Here is a 26371-nt window from a genome sequence, read left to right on the forward strand (position 1 = left end):
TAATACAAAGAGCTCATGCGACCTAATATCAAAACAACCAACCCAATCAAAATATGGACAGAAGATCTAAATAGACCTTTCTCCAAAGAAGACATACAGATGGCCAAGAGGCACATGAAAAGATGTTTGACATCACTAATTATTTGATTTGCAGAAGTACAAATCAAAACTACAATGAGATATCACCTCACACCAGTCAGAATGGCCACCATCATAAAATCCACAAACAATAAATGCTGGGTAGCGTGTAGAGAGAAGAGAACCCTCCTACACTGTTGATGGGAATGTAAATTGGTAGAATCCCTGTGAAGAACAGATGGAAGTTCCTTAAAAAAAAAAAGAAATGGAGCTACTATATCATCCTGCAATCCCACTCCTTGGCATATATCTAGAGAAAAACATGGTATGAAAGGGCTCATATACACCAATGTTGATTGCAGCAGTGTTTACAATAGCCAAGACATGAGAGCAACCTAAATGTCCATCAACAAAGGAATGGAAAAAGAAGGTGTGGTACATATGTACAATGGAATATTACTCAGCCATTAAAAGGAATGAAATAATGCCATTTGCAGCAACATGGATGCATGTAGAGAATGTCATAGTGAGTGAACTCAGAAAAGAGAAAAATTGTACGATATTGCTTACATACGATTGCCTGGAGAGATATTAACAACCTCAGATATGCAGATGATATCACTCTAATGGCAGAAAGTTAAGAGGAACTAAAGAATCTCTTGATCAGGATGAAAGGGGAGAGTGAAAAAGCTGGCTTGAAACTCAGCATTCACAAAACTAAGATGATGACATCCAGTCCTATCTCTTCATGACAAAAGAAGGAGGAAAAGTGGAAACAGTGACAGATTTTATTTTCTTGGGCTCCAAAATCACTGCAGATGGTGACTATAAACTTGCTCCTTGGAAGAAAAACTGTAACAAACCTAGACAGCATTTTAAAAAGTAGAGACATCACTTTGCCAACAAAGGTCTGTATAGTCAAAACTATGGCTTTTCCTGTAGTCATGTACTGGTGTGAGAGTTGAACCATAAAGAAGGCTGATTGCCAAAGAATTGATGCCTTTGAATTATGGTACTGGAGAACTCTTGAGAGTCCCTTGGACCAGCAAAGAGATCAAACCTGTAAATCCCAAGAGAAATCAACCCTGAATATTCATTGGAAGGACTGATGCTGCAGCTGAAGCTCCAATACATTGGCCATCAGATGCAAAAATCTGACTCATTGGAAGATAGCCTGATACTAGGAAAGATTGAGGGCATGAGGAGAAGGGGGAGACAGAGGATGAGATGGTTGGATGGCATCACCTACTCAATGGATGTGAATGTGAGCAAACTCTGGGAGATAGTGAAGGACAAGGTAGCCTGATGTGCTGCAGTTTATGGGTTCACAAAGAGTTGGACATGACTTAGCGATTGAACAACAAATTGCTTATATGTGGAATCTAAAAAGAAATGATACAAATGATGCAAAACAGAAACAGATTCAGACTTAGAGAATGAACTTATAGTTACCAGAGAGAAAGAGTTGGGGGAAGGGATAGTTTGGGATTGACATGTACAACACTGGTATATTTAAAATGGATAACCAACAAGGACCTATTATATAGCACAAGGAAGTCTGCTTAGTATTATGTAACAACTTAAATGGGAAAAGAATTTTAAAAAGAACAGATCCATGTGTATGTATAACTGAATTGCTTTGCTGTGTGCTTGAAACTAGCACAACATTTTTAATCAACTATACTCTAATATAAGACAAAATGTTAAAAAATTAAAGTAAACATTTTGCAGTTAAAAAAAATCATGGTGGAAGTCCTCCCAAACATTGAAAAGCAATCTACACAGCCAGGAAGTTCAAGGAACTCCAAGTAAGATAAAGGAAGGGGATCCATAAATAGATTCATCATAGTCTACTGAAAGCCAAAGACAGAAAAATTTTGAAAGCAGCAAGAGAAAAATGAATTGTCACAAGGGAATCTCAATAAGAATAATAGATGATTTCTCATCAGAAACAATCATGCCCAGAAAGACATAGAATAATATATTCAAAGTGCTTAAAGGAAAAAAAAAAACAAAAAAAACTGTCAACCAAGAATCCTGTATTCAGCAAAGATATCTTTCAAAAATGAAAATAAAATAAAGATATTTCCTCATAAACAAATACTGAGGAAATTTTTTGCTAGCAGACTTACTTTATGAGAAATAAAGGAAATTCTTTACAGTGAAAGCAGGTAACCCAGACAGTAATCTGTATCCATACAAAAAGACAAAAACCACTGGGAAAGGTAATTATATAACTATAAAAGACAGTATACTTGCAAATTTTTTCTTCTTCTCTTCACTGATTTAAAAATCCATTATATAAAATAATATGTGTGTAATGTACTACTGAGCATAAAACATACAGAAATGTAACATATTTTCCAGTGACAGCATAAAGGATGGGCACAGGGGTAAAAGGGAAGATCTAGAAATGATAAATAAGGAAGTTGATATAATAAGAACTGTAGACTTATATTTACTGTACTTTCTTGTCTCAGCTTCAAAAGACATAAATTATAAAAAGTGATAAAATCTAATGTTGGGTTTATAACACTGAGAGATGTAATATATATAATAACAACATCACAAAACACTGGGGAAAGAGAATGAACCTACACAGGAGTGACATTTTAATATCTCACTGGAATTGAGTTAGTATACATCTGAAGCTAATTCTCATGAGTTAAGATATTCATAGTAAACCCTAGAACAACAGCTAAGAAAATAACAAAAAATATGTAGTGAACAAAAGTTAGCAAAATAATAAAGTGCTACATTATAAAATACAATACATAAAGCACTCTAGAAAGAACAGAATTATAAAGGCAAACTTGTAACATATAGAAACAGTTAAATGGCAGACATAAATCCAACTGTATCAATAATGACATTAACTGTGAAAGGGTTAAACAATCTAATCTGAGGCAGAGATTGTCAGAATGGATTTTTAAAAAATGAGATCCAACTATATACTGTTTATAGGACAAACACTTTAGATTCAAGATTATAATATATTGAAAGTAAACGAATGGGAAAAATGATAAAACAGCAATCATAAGAAACCCCAGAGTGGCTATACTAATAACAGACTTTTAAATAGACTTCAAAACAAAAACTAGGACATGGAAACAATCTAGATATCCATTGACAGATAAATAGATAAAGAAGCTGTGGTACATATATACAATGGAATATTACTCAGCTATAAAAAGGAATGCATTTTAGCTGGGCTGGATGAAGCACAAGCTGGAATCAAGATTGCCAGGAGAAATACCAACAACCTCAGATATGCAGATGACACCACCCTTATGGCAGAAAGTGAAGAGGAACTAAAAAGCCTCTTGGTGAAAGTGAAAGTGGAGAGTGAAAAAGTTGGCTTAAAGCTCAACATTCAGAAAACTAAGATCATAGCATCCGGTCCCATCACTTCATGGCAGATAGATGGGGAAACAGTGGAAACAGTGGCTGACTTTATTTTTCTGGGCTCCAAAATCACTACAGATGGTGATGGCAGCCATGAAATTAAAAGACACTTACTCCTTGGAAGGAAAATTATGACCAGCCTAGATAGCATATTAAAAAGCAGAGACATTACTTTGCCAACAAAGGTCCATCTAGTCAAGGCTATGGTTTTTCCAGCGATCATGTATGGATGTGAGAGTCGCACTATAAAGAAAGCTAAGCGCCGAAGAATTGATGCTTTTGAACTGTGGTGTTGGAGAGAAGACTCTTGAGAGTCCCTTGAACTACAAGGAGATCCAACCAGTCCATTCTAAAGGAGATCAGTCCTGGGTGTTCATTGGAAGGTCTGATGTTGAAGCTGAAACTCCAATACTTTGGCCACCTGATGCAAAGAGCCGACTCATTGGAAAAGACCCTGAGGCTGGGAAAGATTGAGGGCAGGAGGAGAAGGGGATGACAGAGGATGAGATGGTTGGATGGCATCACCGACTCAATGGACATGAATTTGGGTGGACTCTGGGAGTTGGTGGTGGACAGGGAGGCCTGGCGTGCTGCGGTTCATGGGGTCACAAAGAGTCGGACATGACTGAGCAACTGAACTGAACTGAGTGAGATGGATGAACCCAGAGCCTATTATACAGAGTGAAGTAAGTCAGAAAGAAAAAAACAAGTAATGTATACTAATGTGTTTATATAGAATCTAGAAAGATGATACTGATGAACCTATTTGCAGAGCAGCAATGGAGACACAAACATAAGAGAACAGACTTATGGACCCAGTGGGGGAAGGAGAGGAGGGGAAGAACTGAGAGAGTAGCATGGAAACATATACATCACCATATGTAAAATAGAGAGCCAGTGAGAATTTGCTGTACGATTCAGGGAGCTCAACCTGGTGGTGTGACAACTTTGAGGGGTGGGATGGGTTGGAGTGAGGTTCAAGAGAGAGGGGACATGTGTATACTTATGTATACTAATAGCTGATTCATGTTTATACATGGCAAAACCAACGCAGTATTGTAAAGCAGTTATCCTGCAATTAAAATAAATTAAACAAAAATGTTACTGGGGAAAAAGCAGAACATTTGATGAAAGAATTACTCCATTAGGAAGATACAACAATTAAAGCATATGTGCCTAACATGTAACCCCAAAATGAGGCAAAAACTGACAAAAATGATGGGTGATATACAATTTAAAATTAATAGAGACTTTGATACCCCACTTTTAATAATGATTGGAACACTAAGCAGAAGATCAGTAAGAAAATAGTAGACTTGAGTGAAGAAAAAAACCAAATTGACCTATAGAACACTCCACCCAACAACAGCAGACTATATATTCTTCTCAAAAGCACATGAAACATGTCCAAAATAAGACTATATATTGGCCATAAAACAAATCTTAATAAATAAAAAGGATAAAAATAACATAAAATATGTTCTCAGACTATACTGGAATGAAATTAAAAATCAGCAACAGAAGGAATTTGGGGAATTATCAAATATGTGGAAATTGAATAATGCTCTCTTTAGTATATAATGGATCAAAGAAAAAAATAAAAAGGGAAATGAGAAAATACCCTGTAGGCCTAAGGGTCCACACGTGATACACAATAGAGTTCAGGAAGCACTGGACTCGATCTTTTAAGTTCAACCTGACCTCACGCATCCTGGTTTCTGAGGTTCTAATCCTAAAGATGGAAGTAAAGCCATTAAAATGTGTCCTTCTTTGGCAAGAATGAATATAATCCAGTGTTTTCTGTTAACACTGAGAGTCCCTAGGGCAGGCCTTCTAAGGAAACCTGTGCTTGTAAAATAATACATGTATCTCCAACCAGACCTTTTCTTACTAATCAGTTGAACAGGATGCAATGTTTGTATTTCCACAAACAGCCTTGTGAATGGAGTTACCCTTTCCTTCCAACTCAGGAGAAGGATTAGATTTATTTTCTGATGTGCTCAGGATCCATTTGTGATCCATGCTTTTAGAACCGTTGTTGACATTAGAATTGTCCAAAGGAGAAGGAATATGCTTTGCACTAAGAAAATAAGTCAGCTGACACTATCCCTGAGGTCAGACTCTAAAGCTATCGATTAATTAGTCTGTGGAGTTGGAGGACTTCTCTTCAAGTTCAAGAGTATCCAGGGAGAAAGAGCATCTGTCTGCTTCCTGTCTTTGCTCCCTACTCTAGCCTTTCCAGGTGCCCCATTTTCCTTTACCCACTGATCAGCCATGTTTTGAGGACTGGCTCCTTTTTAACCAGAAACAGAGAGCAGCTCCTTGGCATAGGCAAAGAACCACCCTGTATTACTCAGTGTCACTCTGGTATACAATGCTGGCTTCCCTCACCTGCTGCCCAGATACTTGGCACGGGTCCCTTCCTGGAAGGCTTCTCTGAGCTGACCTGCAGGGCTTGACTGACCACACAGATTTCTGACTTGTGGCTGGCACTGGCCTAGTTCAGCCTTCTCTCCTGATCATCCACCCCTCCAGGGCCCAGTTTTCCCTGTTCTTCCCCCTCACTCCTGGTTCTCTGCCCAACACCCCTGATACCACTTTTCTAGCTTCAATCTACTGCTCTCAGAGGCCCTCTGTCAGCATGTACCTTGCCCTCAGGATATTTGCTCTGCCCTCTGGATGTTTGCCCCCTGAGCCTTGTAGCTCAGTTTACCCACACACTTTGACATACATGCAGCCAGTGCCTGCTCTCTGCCAGGTCTGTAGCTGCCAAGGAGTTAACTTGTCTGAAATTCAGCCAAAGCTGACTCATGCTTCTTCTCTGAGGTTTCCTGGAGCCAAATGAAAGACGTGAAATGGTCTGTGAAACCTCACACGTCAGATCAGATAATGTACACCAAAGGGCTTTAACTGTTAGCATGACACAAATATGAAGTATTAATAATAATAATATGCAGGAGCAGCACTGCATATGTCTTCTGGGACATGGCTGGTTGCCGACCAGGAGTACCAGATGAGGGACAGAGATGGATCAGGGACATACAAGCAAAACGTTTACAAATCAGAATATTTGAGAACTGAGAGGTCTGGGTTAAATAGGCAAATGAGAAAAGGGCAGTGCTAAAAAAATTAAAAAAACAGAACTCAGACTTTGTGACGCAACCAGAGGCCCAGAAATAAGGAAGAGCATAAAGGATTTCCATCAGCAAGTCCTTTTGGTTCTACCCTCAAAATAATCCAGAATCTGGCCACTTGTTACCACCTCCATAGCCATTACCTGTCTGGACTATTGTAGTAGCTCCTATCTGGTCTCCCTGCTTCCACCTTTGATTCCTTACAATCCACTTTCAACATAACAGCCCTAGTGATCCTGCCAAAAGTAAGGTACTTCACATCATGTCACTCCTGTGCTCAAAATGCTTTAATGTCTTCTTGTCCTTCTCAGGATAAAAGCTGAAGTCCCTTACCATGGTTTATAAGGCTCTCTGTGGCCTAGACCCCCATTACCCCTCCAGTCTCATCCTCTATCACTTACTCATCTGCTCCACCCACCCTCGACTTGTTGTTTCTTGAATGCTCCAAGGTCACTCCTGCCTCATGGTCTTTGCCCCAACTATTTCCTCTACCTGCAGCCTCTTTCTGGCTGTTCATTCTCTCACTTCATTCAGGGCTAAGCTCCAGTCTTACCCTCAGTTTCAGAGGTCAGCTTCCCCTGACTTCTCTGTCTTAAGTAGCACTTCTCAGCCCCATCATACACTATCCTTTTCCCCACCTGAATTTTGTATAGCACCTAAATAGGTAGTATATAATAGATATTACATTATTGTAATAATGGCGCTTCCAAAATGTAAGCTCCACGAACATAGGAGTTTTGCTTGTCTTGTTCTCCACTTACATTGTTGGATGAATGGTTGAATAAACAAATAGGATAGCAGATTTAGTCTCCAATGATAAGTCAAGATATCGAGGGTCAAAGAATTGTCTTAATCCTGAGCTTTACTATGGTCCTGTTGAGGCAGGGACCTATTCCTCAAGGTGACTGGTCTTGGATTTACAGGTTGTGATTTTTCCTCCAAGGAGGGAAAGGACAAGAAAAGTCCACCTGCCAGGCTCATGCCCATTCTGGAGCAGAGCTATTCTAGGCATTGCATGGGCAAGTCAAGGGCCCCAGTGGGGAGACTTCAGAGAAGTAGAAATTCTTATTGAATTCTGTCTCCAGGAGACCTATTTTCTGGAATTTGAGTTTTTTGGGTCTTTGGGAGCAATTTCTCTTCATCATTTCTCCTCTCTCTCTCTCGGGACATCTTTGGCCAGCTCAACTGCTTTCAGGTGTATGATAAAGTAAAACAGCACAGTGGAGAAGAGCACGGGCACTTGGTGCTAACCATTGCTCTGTGTTTCCTTCCTAATTGTGAGATCATTGGCAAGTTATTCTCAGAGCCTCACTACCTCGTCTGTAAATGGAGAACAGTGATAGTGCCTTTGACAAACACAGACATTGTAAGGATGCAATGTGATCATGCATTTTAAGCACAACATTTGGCATGATGTTATGCTTGGCACATGTTCAGCTCTTATCATTCTTAGGGTGAGAGTGCCAGAAGAAATGGTTCCTTTTGTTCAGGACAGCTCCTCACAGTTCTGTCTACAGAGCTTCTCAAACTTTAATGTGTATACGTATCACTTGAGACAGTCTTGTTAAAATGCAGTCTTATTCAGAAGATTGGGAAGGGGCCTGAGATTCTGCATTCTAACCAGTTCCTGGGTTGTGATGGTGTCTCAGACCAAGCTCTGAGTAGTCAAGAGAAAATATAGGAGAAAGGCCTGGGGTATAAAATACTGGTGTTTCTGTGACATTTCATAATCTCTGATTCCAACCTTAAAGGAATCCTGAAATTACTACGTCTTAACTCAAAAAGAAGGAAATGGCAACCCACTTCAGTGTTCTTGCCTGGAGAATCCCAGGGACGGGGGAGCCTGGTGGGCTGCTGTCTATGGGGTCGCACAGAGTCGGACACGACTGAAGTGACTTGGCAGCAGCAGCAACTCAAAAGAGCTGTTTTGTTTCTAGCCTCTTTACTTACGGTGTCCTTGAATCTGATTCCAGCCTATATTCATCCCTCCCTACCATTTCAATCCCACAAAAAATGCCTCATGCAAAGACACTCACCCTTTTAAGGAAGTTTCACTCAAAACTAAAAGAGGAGAGAGAGATTTTCTCTTTTACTTAAATCTGCTCCTGGGCTTCCTTGGCCCTCAGACATATGGCCAGGCACTTGTTTTCATGGCTGTTTAATGGTTTGTAAAGCAATTGCTGGAGGAAACATTGCTACAGCAAGCCAGGCAAGAGAGACTGAGGGATTCACGGGCCAGTGTTATCTTTGCTGAGCACCAGGGCTCTTCCAGCTTCTTTCCTTTCTCTGCCCGACAGAGACAGATGGCTTCCACATGGTTTGACCTACTGTTTGGCCAGACCTGACCAGATAGTCATCCATCAGCTGCCTGTTAGGCCCCCTAGAGGGCACCCTGTGGCTTGAGGGAGGCAGAAGTTAGAGGTTTCATTTAGAGCTCACCACATCTCATGGCTATTGCAGTAGAGTTTCAAGCATGGAGAGTTCTTACTCCAGATGTAAGTAACTATCCCGATGCCCATATGTTCTGAGGTGGGATCAGCAGGTTTACATGGTAATGTTCAAGTAATTAATCATAAGCTGATGCTTTAACAGTTTCAGGACCCAAAGTGGGTTTGGTAATGCAAAGATGTAAGCAGTACATATGGTATTATTAATTGGGAAAAAGGAGGTGATGGTCAGCTTTTTCCATTGCCTTGGCACAATCTCTATTTTCTTACTAATTCTGAATGTTACTCATGAAATCTCTGAAAGCTGCCTGGGAAGATATCCAAATACATCTCCTCGTGGCTCTCTTAAGAGTATTGTGAAAAAAACAAAAACAATACTTTGAATGATCTGTAGGGCAAGAGAAAAGGGTAGTATAAGTAAAGGGGTTGTGCAGACTAGGAATTAGGGGACCTGGATCTAGTCCCAATTTGCCTCTCTTTTTTTTTGTGACTTTGAACATACTACTTAATTGATTTTACAAATTTTTAAGCACCTACTAGGCGGATTCAAGAAATGTCTGGGTCTTATTATTTTTTTCTAACTATAAAATTAGATTGTTTATGAACTTGGCTTCTAAAATTTTTTAAATAAAGTGTGTTTATATTTTTTCCTTCTTAAAGTATAATTTGGTCACTAAAACTTGCCTATTACTTGTAAATAAATTATACTTTACTTGCAAAAAAAAATGCTTTACCAAAGTAAAAAGTTGTGAGGACGTTTGAATAATTAGAGCTGTCATGTAATGTAACTTGATCAAATCTATTAAAATTAAAGGTACATTAAAATAATTTTTAAAACTAAGTAATATTTAAAATACAAAATGCATTAAAATTAAAAATGTACTGCAACCCTCAGCATTATTTATAGAGGGGGATCAAAAAGCACTGAACTTTTTGTTCAGTGATACTGAACTAGAAACAACCTTTGTGTCTCAGGAAAAAGAATGAGCTTGATAAAAGTAGAAGGTTGAACATAAATTCCCCCTTAGCTCCATCACTCATAGACATTTGATGCTTTGAATACTAGCTTCACTGGGGCGGGAAAGGACTAGGGGATAAATATATATATAATATATAAAAATAAAAAATATATTTCCTCTATATAGCTTTAAGAATATTTCCCCCCAATTACTGTATATATATATATATACTCAAAATTACTTAAAAAAAAAAAAACTTCTCTATACACAGGAGAAATAAGATCAGAAAAAGACCCTAAAGAAAAGTTTCTCCCCACCCACCGTGCATATCTAGTACAAAATAGCATTCAGTAACCTTTGGGTGTGCTTCTTTGGTTTGCATAATATTTTTATCAGCTGAGGTTTATATATTTTGTATTTCACATTCTGATTTAGCATTCAGTTTGCATTTGACCTGAATGATTTTGCCCAGTACCCTGGCTCTTGACTGATCGTTTGCCTGGCCTCCCTCCTTGGACTTTTGGATTCGGAGAGACAAGATCTGCAGGGCTTGTCTAGAGGACTGAGCCCCTTTCAGGAAAGTGGCCCCTCTGTGGTAGCTGGCCTTACCTTCTGTGATGACCTGTCGGTTCACAACTTCCATTTTCACTATGATAGTTTAAAAGCTGCAGTCCCATTGAGCAGAATGGAATTGAAAACCTTGTGCCCAGGACTATTCCTTGCAGAGATGAGACAGTTCAGTAAATCCCCTCTGCCATTCTGGAGGTGATGATGAGAAATGTGCCCCTGGACAACAAAGTGACAGGCTCCCTTGGCTGGGCTGGGGAAGAGGCTTTGGCCACCTTTTGCAATATGCTCATTGATAAGGAGATGGATCTATCCCCTTGTATGAACATGGGACATTCCCACTTCTGGGCGCTCTGGATGTGGCTCACACATATCAAGGTAGTGGAGACACCTTAAGAAGGCTATCCCAAAGACAAGAACCTCTATTTTTCCAGCTTAAGGTTGAAAGGGCATGGCTCACAGAATCAGTCACTAGCCAACTCTGATTTCTCCAATCTTTCTGAATCAAAGAAAGGCTTATGAATAATTCAGGGCCACAGACCCTTGAATCCTAGGGGAAGGGCTTCTGCTAACACTGAAAGTGTGGTTTTCAGGGCAGTGGCCTGACAGACAGCGAGGGAAGTTTACCGTCGCAGGCTCTTGTGCAAGGGGCTCTTTCTCAGGAATAGTAGGGGACTTTGTGGCAAACTCTCTGTGAAGTACAGTGGGACTCTGGCTTCTTATTGGAATATTTGTCTCTAGTTGGAATCATTGATAGATTTTTCTTTTGTCTTACTTTTTACTAATACTTTGATTTGGGTTGCACTTAGTTTGGAGAGGAGAGTTAACCCCAAACTGCTGCACTTAGATGTGGGAAAAGATATGATATTCTTTGAGTTATCAGTTATATGCCAGGCACAGACTGACTGGATGCTTTATGTTATCTCATATAGCCCACAGCAGGGAGTTTATGATTCAGGGTGGGGACCTATGACCACAGGAATATAAAATTTACTCCTGATTTTAGGAGTGAAATGAATGGGATTCAAATAATATATGAATTCAGAAACAATCTGTTCTTATAATCAGCCCCTGACACAGACCCCAGGGTTACCAAAATGATAGCTTGCATCAAAAAGAACCAGGATTTCTTTCAGAGTATACCACATAAGAGACTACATTTAAAGAGAAATTTTAGCTGGGTTTTTATGTGGAAAGTTATCATTATCTTGCAAGCAACTTTGCATGTTTTGTAGCCAGTCAGAGGAGCCAGGGGCCAGGTTCAAAGTGAGAGCCTTTGGCAGGGCTGAAAACTTTCATCAAGATTCTGCCACATAGAAATTTCAGCAGAATGACTCTGTTTCATTGATTTAAGTTAATCACAGGAGGAGACAAGACCTCAGGAGAAGAGACGAGTCGTCCATCCTCTGATCTTCAGTTACTGACTACAGGAATGAAATGAGAAAACAGAATTTTATAGGCAACAAAAGTGGGGGCAAGGTGTAAATATAGAGAGAGGATTTCAAGTTAGCATGATTTTGCTGAATTTAGTTATTTTTTTCTGTTTGTGACCAAAACGATCAGAGGAATGGCTCTGAGGGGAGACGGCAGGGGGTGACTGGTGCAGCAGAGCAGGCTGCTGGTGGGTTGCTTTCTGCAGGGCAGATCGTGCTTAAACCTTGGACAGTGCGATATTTTGATAATGATAATAATAATAGCAGCACTTGGGGGCTGGGGTAAATTGATAAGGCAGTGTTGAGATAAGGGTTTAATAGGATACTCACTAAGCCAGAATTATTAGTCCTATTGTTAAATTTCTGGTCAGAGAATATGGTTAGTCTTGGTAGCTCAGCTTGGGTGAAGAGGCTGGTCTTTGGTCACCCAGCTCCAGGCGTGGATCTCACGCGACGGAGCAGAGAGCAGAGCTGGGCTGAGGGGCTGAGGCATGCAGACAGCCTAGGCTGAGCTGTACTGCTCTTCTTGGTCTCACTCCAGGCAGGCATCCTCTTGCTAGCCTTTTAGCAAACAGAGCAGTTTGTTGAAAGCATAAACCAGGTATTACTCTTCTGTTTAAAACCGCCCCGTTGCGCATGGATACTTGACAGCTTTGAGTTACTCTTGTTGCTTCAATGTATGCCTCACCGCCTCCATAGAAAAGAGTCTAGATTTAGCAGGTATTCCCCCAGGCACTGAGATGAGACAGAAGAAGACTGTGACCTCCTAGGTTCTCTCTACTTTCAATCTGGACACTCTCCTTGAATCAGGGAATACCTCGAGGCCTGGTTATATAGCACCAACACTGCTTACTCAGAAATGGAATGTCAGATCTTCAGTTGATAGTACAGATGAGGAAGCTGGGGCACAGAGGAGGCACATGACATCTTAAGTGAGTGCCAGGGCTGGACCAGAACTCACATCTAACTCCTGGCTCCTGGTCTAACAACTTTGATGTCTTTGACTGCTGGTCAACTCTACAGCTGAGAGGGCATTGAAGGCTGACAGGGAAGAACAGCAGAGTCATGCAGAGAGAGTGGAGGAGGCAGCTGGTAGGAAATGGAAAGGCCATAAAGATTCAAAATACCCATTCTTGCCAGCCATATTCCCAAGACAAATGTGAGTCCCAGATGTTCTTTAACAGAGGCATAAACAGTAACACAGAAAAACTACACAGAGGGGTTGACCAAAGGCCATGACATTTGTGCCTAACGACTGCTGCTGCTGCTGCTGCTGCTGCTAAGTCGCTTCAGTCGTGTCCGACTCTGTGCGACCCAACAGACAGCAGCCCACCAGGCTCCCCCGTCCCTGGGATTCTCCAGGCAAGAACACTGGAGTGGGTTGCCATTTCCTTCTCCAATGCATGAAAGTGAAAAGTGAAAGTGAAGTCACTCAGTCATGTCCGACTCGAGCGACCCCATGGACTGCAGCCTACCAGGCTCCTCTGTCCATGGGATTTTCCAGGCAAGAGTACTGGAGTGGGGTGCCATTGCCTTCTCTGGCCTAACGATTAAGCACCCTATATATTTGGATTCTTAACCTTACTTTGTCCTTTTAAGTGATGGGAGACCTCCTCCATTCATCTCTGGTTATTTGGTTTGTGACTCCAGTTTAGAATCCATCTGCCTACTTGTCTCGGGTTCTAGGCTCCAGGGAGATGAAGATGATGAGCTTGGGCCACGTGATTTGCCTGCAGTGTTTTGCTATTCTGCACAGGGGCTATGGAGAAGAACAATGAGCAAATTCATGAGTCAACATTATATTTATCCTTCTATTGTGAGGAATACTGCCTCTACTTGTGTGAAGCATAATCATTTGTTAGCTTAAGTAAGACATTTCCCTGCCCACTGATAAGGAAACAAAAAGGCATTTACTGTGCTAGTCTCTAGAATGTGAAATGTAAGCTATGGTCTTTTCTATTTGTTTGTCTTTAGCTTTCATTTATGATCACAGGCTTAAGGGTTGAAGGGGGCCTTGGAGGACCGCCAGCTTCACCACCCCCTTCTGTGCAGGAAGCCCCTTCCTAACATCCTGGCTGGTGGTTCAGATTCTTTCTCTCTGCATCCCCACTGTGAGTTGCTGCTACCTCTGTCGCAACACTTACTTCATTTTGCTTTAAATTACAGTTATTTGAGGACTTTCCTTAAGTCTCAGCTGTGAGCCCCTGAGGACAGAAATCCTGTCTCATTCCTCTTTGATGTCCCACAGCCCCCAGCACAGAGCCTGGTCCACTCTCCATAAACATTTGAATGAGTGACAAAGTGTTAACAGCCTCCAGTGGTAGTCACAATTCGACATCTCTAATAGCTAGAAAGTTCTTCCTGAAAGTGAGCAGGAACATGTCTCCCTGTCCCTGTGGGGAGAGAACATAAAACAGGCATTGATGACAAAGGGCCAGGCATTCATGCTGTACACACAAGAGAGCCTGGGGACTGGCCATGCTCTGCTCTTTATTGCTGTTCTTGCTTCCCATCTGGCCAGAGGATGTGGAGGTCTTTCCCAGGACAGGAAAACCCAGCAAAACTAGATAGGTCTGGATAAATGTATGAGGGTGGGGAGGGTTTGCAGGACTTGAACCTAGTTTGGAAGGAGAGCTTTATTAGACTCTGTCAATGTCCCACTCATACCCCTCAGTCTGCCCCAAGGGACATCTGGTTCCCATATACAATTACAGCTTCCCACGTTTCTCTGCCCATGGTCACTCTCTGGCCTGGGGAGTGTACTAGGCTTGTGTATAGGCCAGGCTGGAAATGCCAGGGAGTAACTCCAGGAGGAACTTCAACCATGAGTGATGGTACTTGGTGCATTAATACTCCAGATCCCTCATCTCCCCTTGCGAGGTTTGGAAGTATTTTCTATACAGTCTCTTAAAGTTTTCAGGAAGGAGGACCCCCCAGGTGCTCACAGCAGTAACCCATTAATGAGCACATACTGTCTTCATTTGCCTCCCTTCCCTCTGACTTGCCCACTCCCTCATTGTGCTTCCTGGAATCATACCTGTATAAACAATCTGCCCCAAATCCTTGTTTCACCCAAAGTCTGCTTTGGGTGAAACCCTAGCAGGAAATTTGGGGGAAATCCAGATGTTAGTCCCTTAGAAGACAGAACTATTAAACTGAGTGTATGCCCATCTTCCCCATTTCTTTCCATCTAATTCAGAGTTGGTCTTTCTTGTCAGTTCTATAAATAGAGTTTAATTTTAAGAAGAATCTATGTCCTAACTCAGAAAACAGGACCGATAATGATTCCTAAATCCTTGAAGGATAGTTATTTCAAATAATAATAGTTAATAATATTCTAGTTCTATTAAGGAAACATGCTACATCAGAAAGGTCTCAGGCCAGTCTAAAGGAAGAAATCACGCATAGACATCAGGATGGATTTGTGCTTAAGTGCTTCACTTAACCCTTTAAACCTTCACAGAGACCTTTTAAATGAAGAACCACTTTATAAACCTGTCTCAGATTTGGGACAGAATGCTTGAGGTCAGGGACAATGAAGATGAGTAGGGACCATGAAGGAAGAGGGAAAAGAAAATAAAGAACCTTCATTAAACTTACCCACTATTGATGAACTACCACTGAGCTAATAGAGACAAGAGAAAATGCCGTTGCTAAAGAATATTTATTATCATATGAGAAGATTTGTAACAAAGAACAAAGGTGTGCAAGCAACCTGCCACCCTAGTCCTTCTTCAGACAGACATTGTGTGAGTCAGAAAAGCTCCTTGCAGGTGCCACAATATTGCTTGATTGTTTTGACACCTCAGACAATTAATAGGAGATAGCAGTTAAAAATAACCATGCTCACTACTGTCTTTGTTTCTGTGGGTTTTCTATTGTCTTGTTTCTTCCTGGAGAGTTTTCTGCCGGCCTAGTAAGGAATGAAACACATGGTCATGAATTTTTAATTGGCAATCAAAGACGAGAATGGATGTAAACAAAACACAGGGTGAGCGGAGTCAGCAGGGCCAGGAGAACCTCACAGGTGCCTTTTTGAGGTCAGGTGGGGAAATGTTCCTAAATCACATAGGGATAAGAAAGGGCTCCACGGGTCTTATTTTTAGTGTGGATATTGTGGCTTCATATGCTGTCTTTCCTGGAGGAGGGCATGACAACCTACTCCGGTATTCTTGCCGGGAGAATCCCCATGGACAGAGGAGCTTGGCAGGGTACAGTCCGTGGGATTGCAAAGAGTCAGACACGACTGAGCAACTAAGCACAGCACATGCTATCTTTATTTATTCACCTGCTTCCTTGGTGGGGGTAGGAACGGGGGACAGTAAAGTCTTCACTTGGTGGTAGGAAGATGTGTGGCTATCCTGTGACCTGTGTACTTTGCTCTCTGCGCATTGCTGCCCTACTGTAGTAATGCCCTGGGTACAGCCCTCTCCTGAGTTGAGAGGGGTGCCTTTTCCTCCTCTTGCTTTTGCCTTGGTCTGAGCCATTGCTTCTAGCGAGAAACTCTTGGAAGTACCATGTTGTCCCCATGCATGACCTCATAAGGTGATTGTGAGGATTATTAAGGTCGTCCATGTAAAGTGACTGTATTCACGGGTATTAATGTGCCATGTGCCGCTTTGAGTCCCTTCAGTCATGTCCGACACTTTGCAAGCCTATGGACTGAAGCCTGCCAGGCTCCTCTGTCCATGGGATTCTCCAGGCAAGAATACTGGAGTAGGTAGCCGTTCCCTTCTCAGAGGCTCTTCCCAACCCAGGGATCAAAGCTGGGTCTCCTGCACTACAGGCAGATTCTTTAGTGTCTGAACCACAGGAACTGTGTTGGTCCCCAGAATGGAAAAGCTCAGTTTCTGTACCTGCCATCTGCTGAAATTTTAATATGTAAACAAAGGCCTCCTTTGGGCCTAAAATGGATATGCTAATATGGCTGATAGAGCCTCTTTCAAACTTTTCAGTTTGGGTGGCCTCCTTCACTATGTACTTCCCCACCCCAGAGTGCTCTGTGGGTGCCCTTTCAGCCTGCCCCACTAAGCACCACTCTCCCTTGCTTCCCAGAATGCCTATGTCAACATCAACCGCATCATGTCTGTGGCTTCCCGCCTCTCAGAGGCTGGCCACTATGCTTCACAGCAAATCAAGCAGATCTCCACGCAGCTAGACCAGGAGTGGAAGAGTTTCGCAGCTGCCCTGGATGAACGCAGCACCATCCTCGCCATGTCTGCTGTGTTCCATCAGAAGGCTGAGCAGGTGAGGCCAAGGGGAACTGCTGCAGCTGCTGGTGGTGGGGAGGGGCAGAGACAGGGCAGGTTGGGAGGGACATACCCTGAGGTGTAGAGAGCCCCTCCTCTCTTTTTGAAACACTGAAGACCTTGTTGGGTAGTTGTGACAAAACCCATGTTCTACCACGGTCGTGGCCCCTGTGTACACAGAGAGACATTGATAACTCTTAGTGGCTTTGCTTACATTCAAACAGGAAGGAACCCAGACCCTGTTTACATTCTGCTTACTAGTTTATTGGTGTGTGTGTGTTGACTGCTTAGTTTGCATTCCATGAACATAGACCAAGGAGTGAAACTAAACTGATCATTAAGTTTTATCAGGGAAAAACTAATTTTACATGAAGCATTTGCTGTGGATAATAATAATACAGTGGACAGAAATAATTATTATTTGTTGCCATTTTCTTACTGGCATTGGCCAGTGACATTATTAACCCATTTTATGGAGAGGAGCAGGGAAGCTCAGAGAGATTAAGTGACCTGCCTAAGATCCAGTGTAGGAGCTGACTCTAACCAGCTTAGGAAGAGCCAACAGCTAAATTTTCACAAATTTAAAAAATGAACTGGTTGTTAAACATAGCCATTACTTCAAACTGTATAAGTTTAAATATATCATATTAAAAACAAAGGTAATTAGTACTCAAAATTCATCATTTTCAATTATTTCAATAGGTCTTATTATTTTCTATGTTCTTGAGATTATTTCTAATATTTATGTCTATGGTGGAAAAAGTATACAATTGTGTGCTGCTGATCACCTCCTCCCAGCTCCACAGTTGGTGATGTCACACTGGTAGCCTGAAATAGACCAAGATAGATGTTTTACACCATGGAAATCATCAAGTGTTACAAACCAGTGCTTAATTTGTTGTTTTATTGATTGTATAGAATCTTTTAAAAAAAAATGAAAGAAAAAATATTTTAAAATTTAGATTTAGTATAAAAATGTGCCCTGTGTAGAGCTGTTACACTGTGAATAGAACACAAAATTAAGGAAATATTCTTCTGATATTCAAAAATATAATTTCATTCAGGCAAAAAAGCCACTTAAAATCACTGATGAATGAGTAACATTCTGACATAAGTCTCCAGGTGTTTTTCACTTTTGTCTTATACCTTAACGAAAGTTAAAATACCAACCAGCTTTTGTGTTGTAACTATATAAGTTTTTCATTTACAAATAGAAGCATCTGTGAGAATTAATTTGTTACATGGAATTTATCATAAGCATTCTATATGCTTCTAAATTTACAGTTTCTTTGTAAATTATGTATGTGCTACACATCTTTTATAGCAGTAAAATTTATAACATACCATGTGTGTACACACACACATATATATGCTGGTTATTAAAAGTTTATTCATACACCATTGTGAAAATCAATCCATAGGTATCTGGGATCAAGTGTGTCTAACATTAAAGCCATGGTCTTATCCTCTAAATTTCTTTCTTTGTATGACATTTGGTTAGCTCATAGGTAATGTAGAGTCAGACACAAGGTCATTCCTTAAATCTCTTCCTCTGTTACCCACCTAACATGGAAGTCAGCATGGAATAATTGAAAGAGTCTGGGTTTTGATGCCAGACATATGTAGGTTCTGATCATTAACTCTTAGGCAAGTCACCTCAACATTCTGAGCTTGTTTGCTCATCTCTAATGTGGGGATGATCATAAATCTCACAGCACTGTTATAAGAATTAGAAATGGAACATTAGGTGCTTAGTGTGTTTATTAAATGGTAAACATTACTACTGTGGGTATATGTTCAACATACTAGCCTGGTATATTTGTATTTCCTCTACCCTGTGTCTGATTCTATCTGAGCCTTTCCCAGAAACTGAAATTCTGTGTTATAAGTTAAGAGCAGCCCTACACATTGAGAGGAATCTAACGTTTTATTATTATTTTTTATGATAATGGTGGTAGTAGCAAATACTCACAACTAATCTCCTATTCTCTCTTCAACCCTATTACTTCAAATGTTGTTCAAGATTTCTCCAGATTGGCAATGGAGATTCAATGCCTCCCTCTCTGCCTCTCTTTCTGTCCTTGAGATGACCATTGTGTGGGGTCTGATATAGGATTCTGGTTAGAGTGTTACCAAGAAATCCCAAAGGCCTTGAAGCAGTCCCACCCCCATGATTGACATATAACCGTCAAGTTACTTTCAGGTTCCTTGGTAAAATGGTTGTTGATGGAGCAAAGCAGCTTCTGAGGTATTAGAAAACACGTGCAGATTGATACTGGGTCATACCCAGCACTCTTCCAGAATTGTTAGGAGGTGGCTTAATGCAATATAAACATACAGAATGAAAAATCAACCGCCACAGCCAACTGGCTAAGGACTGAAAGCTGACATAATACCAAGAGGACGACTCAAGCAGTTGTAGAAGCACATACCAGAATTGAGAGTAACTGGAGGAATCAACTTTTATTTGCTGTTTCCTGACTTGGATTACTTCGAATGAGAAGAAATTTTATTTGTATCCATTTTTTTTTAATGCAGTTTCTCAAGATTGCCAGTCCTTCAGGGAAACTCATAAACCATGCTTATTTTTAGCTGGAAAACATACACACACACGCACACACCAAACAATGGATTCAAGGCTATTTTTTCAATGCATTTATTTAGGCAGCTCTTTATTGTCCTCAGATGGGCTGTTCTAGGCAATGAGATAAAAAGGTATTTAGGCAATTAATTTAAATGGAGCTGTGCAGTCAGGCAAGAAGAATCATAGACAGAACCATTCCAGACTACTGGGTGAAGAATTATCTGCATTTTAGAGGTGTATTTTCCACCCAATAAATCTGAGTGATTTCAGTTAGCTTACCCTTTGTGCATGGAGACCCATAGTCTTCCACAGTTGTTAATTTTAATTTTTAAATAATTTGATTTCTGTCAAGATCTATATCTATATATCACATCCCAGGAGTCACTCTAGACATAGTGCAGTCTGTCCTTAATCTCCCCTCCCCCTGCCAGACCCTTGGGGTTCTGACCCAACAGCAGGAATCTTATTGAGTGTTAATCTCCATCCCCTGTAGGAATGGTCTCTCCAAGTTCCCTGGGGTGCTGGATGGGCCTTTATGAGGCGTTCTTTGCTCCTCTTCACAGCTAGATATCCACATTGCAAAGCACGTATGTGTAAATATCCCATTTTGTTATATGTTGCCTCTCATGTGTGAGCATGCACAGGATAAGCATCTCTCATGTACACATATAATTTAGTGAGCTGTTTTCACACGTGTATTTTATAGTGGATATAGCCCACTGAACATGAAGACAACTTCCATCCCCAGCAGTTTCATAGTAGTCATCTTTCTTTGTGTAAACTACACTTTCTAAATAGGTATTTGGGTCTGACTTGTTTCCTGAGGTTGGTGTTTATAGAATTAAAGAAAAAACTCCACCTTCTGCAGTGGTCTCTGAAAGCTTCCAGAGGTCCTGATGCTTCTTAAAGGTATCTGTCTGTGCCTGTCACTGCCCGCCCCCAGTGCTCCCACACTGACCTAGCTGGCATCTCCTTCCAGTTCTTGTCAGGAGTGGATGCCTGGTGCAAGATGTGCAGTGAAGGTGGCCTGCCCTCTGAGATGCAGGACCTGGAGCTGGCGATCCACCACCACCAGTCTTTGTATGAGCAGGTGACCCAAGCCTACACAGAGGTGAGAACCAAGCAGGACACCCACGGGTCCTGGCTATGTATGGGCGTGGGTGGCAAGAGCGCCAGCCTGTGAGCTGTGAAATAGCTTGGGTTGGACTAAGAAGAAAAGAGGCCATTTTTCTCCTTTCGGAGACATCTTTAAGATCTTTGATCTGTGAATGATGGTCTCCGCCCAGGAAGCAGAAAAATGCAGCCATCAGCAGGTACCACATTGGTGTACATGTGTGTGTGCACCTCACCCTGTGTGTGAAGACTGGACTGTCAGAGGAAGGACTGTAAGAAAGCAAGACTGTGCTCCTCTGGAGCTTTCTGGATGGTGAACAGGCATGTACACACTAGCCTTGTCACCACTTTTATGAAGCAGCTCATCAAAAAAAGTACTAATTTCCTCACTGGCAGGTCCAGAGGACAACTCACCATGGGGTGGAGATAAGTGTTTGTAGGAGTGAGAAGCTGCTGCGGAAGTGAAAGTCCAACTAAACAGCTCTTATGCTAGAAAATCAAAGACTGGGAACATGGTACAAGTTAAGGGGGAAACATTTCCTTTTAAAGTAAAAGAAAAGAAGTCTATAGGTACATGTGTGTGAATACACCCAGCCCAATAAGTTTGTTAAGTGATGTGAACTCTGAGGGAGCAGCTGAGGGATGTGAAGAGATGGGCTGATCAGGAAAGCTGGATGAGAAGAGGGAAGAGTCTTCACATCTGGCCCATGGATTTTCTTGGGGGAAAGGTCAGCTAAGGCACTGTTTCTCAAGTGTGTCCCTGGACCAGCTGCCTCAGACTCACCTGAGGTGCTTGTTAAAGGTGTAGATTCCTGGGTTCCATGCCAGGCTGAATCAGACTGTCAAGAAGTAGAACCTGGAACCTCCATTTCAATAAATATCAACCCAAGTAAGTTTGGTGCTTGTTGAAGTCAAAGAACTAACTAATTTCAACTGAGTGAAAATAAGAGTTTTTGCCACAGTCAAAATGGAAATTTGAATCCTGGTTCCTTCTCTTACCCGTGTGACCTCAAACAAGTTACTTAACCACCCAAAGCCTCATTTTCTTCCTCTGTGAAATGAAAGTAATAACAAATGCCTGTAGTTTTAAGAGTTGTAAAGGTAATTTGTATAATCCACTTGGCCCAGTGCCTGACAGTAATAAGTACTGAAAAGGTAACAGGTTTCATCATTTTAAGAGGCAGAGAGAGGAGAACTAGTGAGCCAAATTTGATCTCACCAGCTCCAATGCTCACAGCCAAAGGCTTTCTCTCAGGACAGAACTGTGCCTCTGCCCGTGGGTCAAGAATCTCTAAATTTACTCTTTATAAAATATAAAAATAGAGCATATAAATGAGAGGAATATTATACTCACACACTCATGGAGTGTGATTATAATATATGTAGAGAGACACGGCGTTTCTCTCAGTTAATTCTCAGGCCCTAGCACTGTGGGATGGAGACGCTCCCTTCAAGCCCACTTTAGAGGGCAGTGGACTGCCCCTGCGTCCTGCACATGTGGGCTGAGGCTGAGGGCTGGGACTTGGGTTGACTTGAGTTTTAGGACTTGGCCCTCCAACTGGAACCACCCAGCCCTGGACAGAGCACAGTGCCCAAAGGCAGCATTGCTCAGAATTCCCTGAAGAGAGCTCTCCCGGGTATGGCCACAAAATGTGTATCTTACTCATGTCTCTATTATTGATGACGTACTTCCCCTCTCCCTCTCCTGGCAATACATCGTAGGAGGCAGCACAGTAGAATGGGGTGGATGGAGTTGGTCATCAAAATTGGTCATTTTCCTCCAGCCAGGCTCTCTCTCCTTTCTCAGCTGCGTTCTCCACCTTAATCATGTGTTCTCCTTTCTTAATCATGCCACAGTCCCCCATGCACTTCTGTGGCTCCATCAACAGGGGAGTAACTGCAGGCTCTGTATTTCTGAACCCCCAGCCAAGCTATTATCAAGATGTGCAGGTAGGGGAGGGGAACCTGCAAGCCCAGCAAATAGCTCCCTCTTCGTCATCATAAGGCCAGAAGTGGGAGCACACCTCCTCTGCCACGTTTTTGGAAGGAAAAGACCGTCTTAACTCTTTGTTAACTTTGACTTCATTGTTAACCAGATTAATTTGGGGTCTTAAAATTCGTAGTCATCACTGTTTTAAATTAGAAAGACACATGCTCCTTGGATACTCTGCCAAGCACTGGAGAGCCACAAGTGTCAATCAGATGATGCCACTTTCTAGAAATATTGCCAGGAATCTGGTGAGGATTGACAGGGAATGTCACCCCCACTGGTTTTAGCACTGAGGGTGAGTTTTGGGGAACCCAGGAGCATGGATGTTGTGTCTACAATCCAAGGGTCACTCACTTATTCTGCATGTTTTCAGGATAAAAAAAAAGGGGGTTGAATAAAAGAGTGAAAGAAGGATAAATATAAAAGAAAGAAAATGACAAGGAAATAAAAAAGGCAAGACAGAGAAATGATGATGATGATGATAAAGATAGAATTCGGTAGCCAGTACTACACACTGGGTTCTGTTCTAACTAAGTACTCTGCTTGTGTTAATTCATTTAATCCTTACCACAACTCTTTGAGGTATGTGCCATTACTATCCCTACCTCACACACAAGGAAGCTGAGGCCCAAAGAGGTTAAGTAACTTGCCTCTAGTCACACACCTAGAAGTTCAGAGCTAGGCAAAGGAAGGTGAGGAAGGAAGAGGCAGAGGGGTTTATGGTGACAGCTTATATTCAGGTTTTTTTTCCCAAAGTGGAGTTCTGTTGCCTAACCTAGTTAGAGAGTCAGTCAAGATATTTATCAAGTACCGAGTGTCAGGCACTGTTCTAGGCATGGAGAAAGATAAACAAGGCAGAGTACTTGCCCTGAAAAAGCTGAAATTCGAAGAGAGACACTGATTCAGGGTCTTGAAGACAATGGCTGCAGCACCAGCACCTCCCCAGGCTGCAGGCCGAACACTGGGTCAGCTCTGGTGGCACACTCCTCGGCTGTCATGAATCTGGGTGGGAATCTCTGTTCCAACCAGGGGCCCTGGCAGCTTGCCTTGCCTCTCTGTGCCTCACCCCACCTCCCCCTTCTCCTTCAACTTGACCTTTCTCATCTTACAGGTCAGCCAGGACGGCAAAGCACTGCTGGATGTGCTGCAGCGGCCCCTGAGTCCCGGGAACTCCGAGTCCCTCACAGCCACAGCCAACTACTCCAAGGCGGTGCACCAGGTGCTGGACGTGGTGCACGAAGTGCTGCACCACCAGCGGCGGCTCGAGAGCATCTGGCAGCACCGCAAGGTGCGGCTCCACCAGCGCCTGCAGCTCTGCGTCTTCCAGCAGGACGTCCAGCAGGTACCACACTGCTCCCCCGCCCGGCATCTGTCACAGACCAGGCAGGCATGCCTGAGTCCCTCACTGAGGTGACCAGGCCTGGGGATGCCTGATTTATGGACGGAAGAGGGCAATCCAGCCCCCAGCAGCCCCCACCCCCTCCTATACCCATCCAGACTTGTTCACTGATGCTTCTCACTTAAGCAGCTTTACAGACCTGGCCTGGGGTTGGGAAGGGAGGCTCAATCTGAGAAAGAGCAATTCTTTGCAATCATGACTTTGTTTTCTTTGGGGAAAGCTTGACCGTCCCCCAGGCATTAGCTTTCTGGACAGCTCTGGGTCTGGGGTGGTGGGTATCTGAGCACTGTCAGGGCTGGACCCCCAGCCAGCTCGCTTCTCAACCAGGGATGCAGGTGGCCTGCTGGAGCTGGGGGGTGGTGGCATACAGAGCCTTTAGGGGATTCTTTGGCAAGCTTGATTCGGAAACCAGATTTAAAAGATGGGCTGTTGATAATTGTATGTTCTGTAATTAGAGGTTACTTCTGGCTTAATCTGTTTCTTGCATTATTATAATAGTCATAGCTTTTATTCTTTACCACAGAGAGTAAAGAAATGGTTATTTTCTAACTATAAAAGGATAGCCTTGCCACAAATACCCTTTTGGATGAAATGACCCATTCTTTTCTCCTCATACTTCCTTTGTCTGTCTCTTTGGGGACCCCTGGGAGCTTTTCTCTGAGGACTAATAGCTGGAGCAGGGGGTGGTTGGGAACTAGAGATGAGAGTTAAGTTTTAGTATCATTTCCCTGCTGGTTCACTGCAAGAGGCAGGGGTGGGAGCACTCATGTTCTCAGACTTTTTCTGTGGCCACCTCATAATTTCAGGATTTATACACATAAAATAGCATTTCACTCTGCTTCCACACCTCCTGTGATATTGACCAAGTGTAGTCAAAAAGTATATCGAAACATACATGGAAAATGGAAAGCTAACTGGATGTATCTTTGGAATGTTGGTTCACCTTACAGCTGTCGTTAGGGAGACCTTACACTGGGTACCCTGAGAAGGAGATAGGTTTGGAGGGAGAGCAGGGCATCCTATCAGGGGCTGTGACACCCTCTGTGTGTTGGGTTACCGCCATGCAGTCAGTCCCAGGAGTAGACAGCCCTCCAGAAGTGTCCCATATTCTTGGGCTGCCCTAACTCCTTTGCAGCCCCCACCCCCCAGCTAGGGCAGTGAGGAGACTTCAGAGGTGACACTTTAGTCTCAGGAGAGGTGGGAACTGCTGATGTGCTGGCCCAGGCTCTGAAACCCTTGTGGGGTTTGCTGGGAATGGAGAAGCAAATGCTTTAGTTGTCTGCTCCTGCTGTCTGGAATTGTTCAGATCAGTGTATCATCTCTGAGCACAGGAGGCCGCAGAGTTGGTCTGTGAATGAGACAGAGGTGCCAGCCTCCAGAGGCACACAGAGGAGAGGTTACTGTTTTGAGTGACTTTTGGAGATTTCTGTACCATGTATTATGCAGCTTCCTTGGTGTGCTCATTGCCTTCCTGCTGTTTTCATGGCTGTTGGATGGTGTAGGATCGATGCTGGAGAGGGGCAGAGGGCTGTGAGGCGGGTGGGGAAAGACATCCCCATTAGGAGGGCGGCATCTAGACACAGACTCTCTGGAAATAGCGGTTATCAGACTTTTCCATGGCCACCCTGACGTCTACACTACAGCTGGGGGAAAGTATAACAAAGCTACACCGCTGACTGTTTTACATCATGCTCTTAGAAACGAGAGCATTCCAGGAATACAGACACTATCAGTTCACCTCTATCAGTGAATCACATTGTCGGCACTCAATAAAAGCCATCAGATTATGAGGTAGAAGTAAAAGGGTTTGGATTTTCCATGAGGACTGAATCCCCCAGGGTGGTTAATTCCATTATTCTTTTCTGGACATGTGAATGTGACTTCTGAAGACATGATGTCATTCAGCCATTTGTCCCACTCACTCTCGCTCACCAAATATCTGACTCTGGGACAGATATGCAAAGACGAATGTGATAAACAGGGGCTACTAATTTGTGATGGGTCTCAGATGCT

The 26371-nt window shown here is 42.5% G+C and overlaps 1 protein-coding gene across 23 annotated transcripts in view; it reads left to right on the forward strand.

The window, feature by feature from the left end:
* KALRN (kalirin RhoGEF kinase) overlaps positions 1-26371 on the forward strand; it is a 692612-nt gene that overhangs the window by 284511 nt on the left and 381730 nt on the right. For all 23 annotated transcript variants that reach the window (XM_027536336.1, XM_027536351.1, XM_027536368.1 and 20 more), the window contains exons 7-9: positions 17079-17270; positions 20836-20967; positions 24071-24301. In XM_027536336.1, the coding sequence (XP_027392137.1) occupies positions 17079-17270; positions 20836-20967; positions 24071-24301 (555 nt within the window). The remainder of the gene's footprint in view (positions 1-17078; positions 17271-20835; positions 20968-24070; positions 24302-26371) is intronic.

This window comes from Bos indicus x Bos taurus, chromosome 1 (assembly GCF_003369695.1).
Source record: "Bos indicus x Bos taurus breed Angus x Brahman F1 hybrid chromosome 1, Bos_hybrid_MaternalHap_v2.0, whole genome shotgun sequence".
In the NCBI taxonomy this organism is placed as follows: domain Eukaryota; kingdom Metazoa; phylum Chordata; class Mammalia; order Artiodactyla; family Bovidae; genus Bos; species Bos indicus x Bos taurus.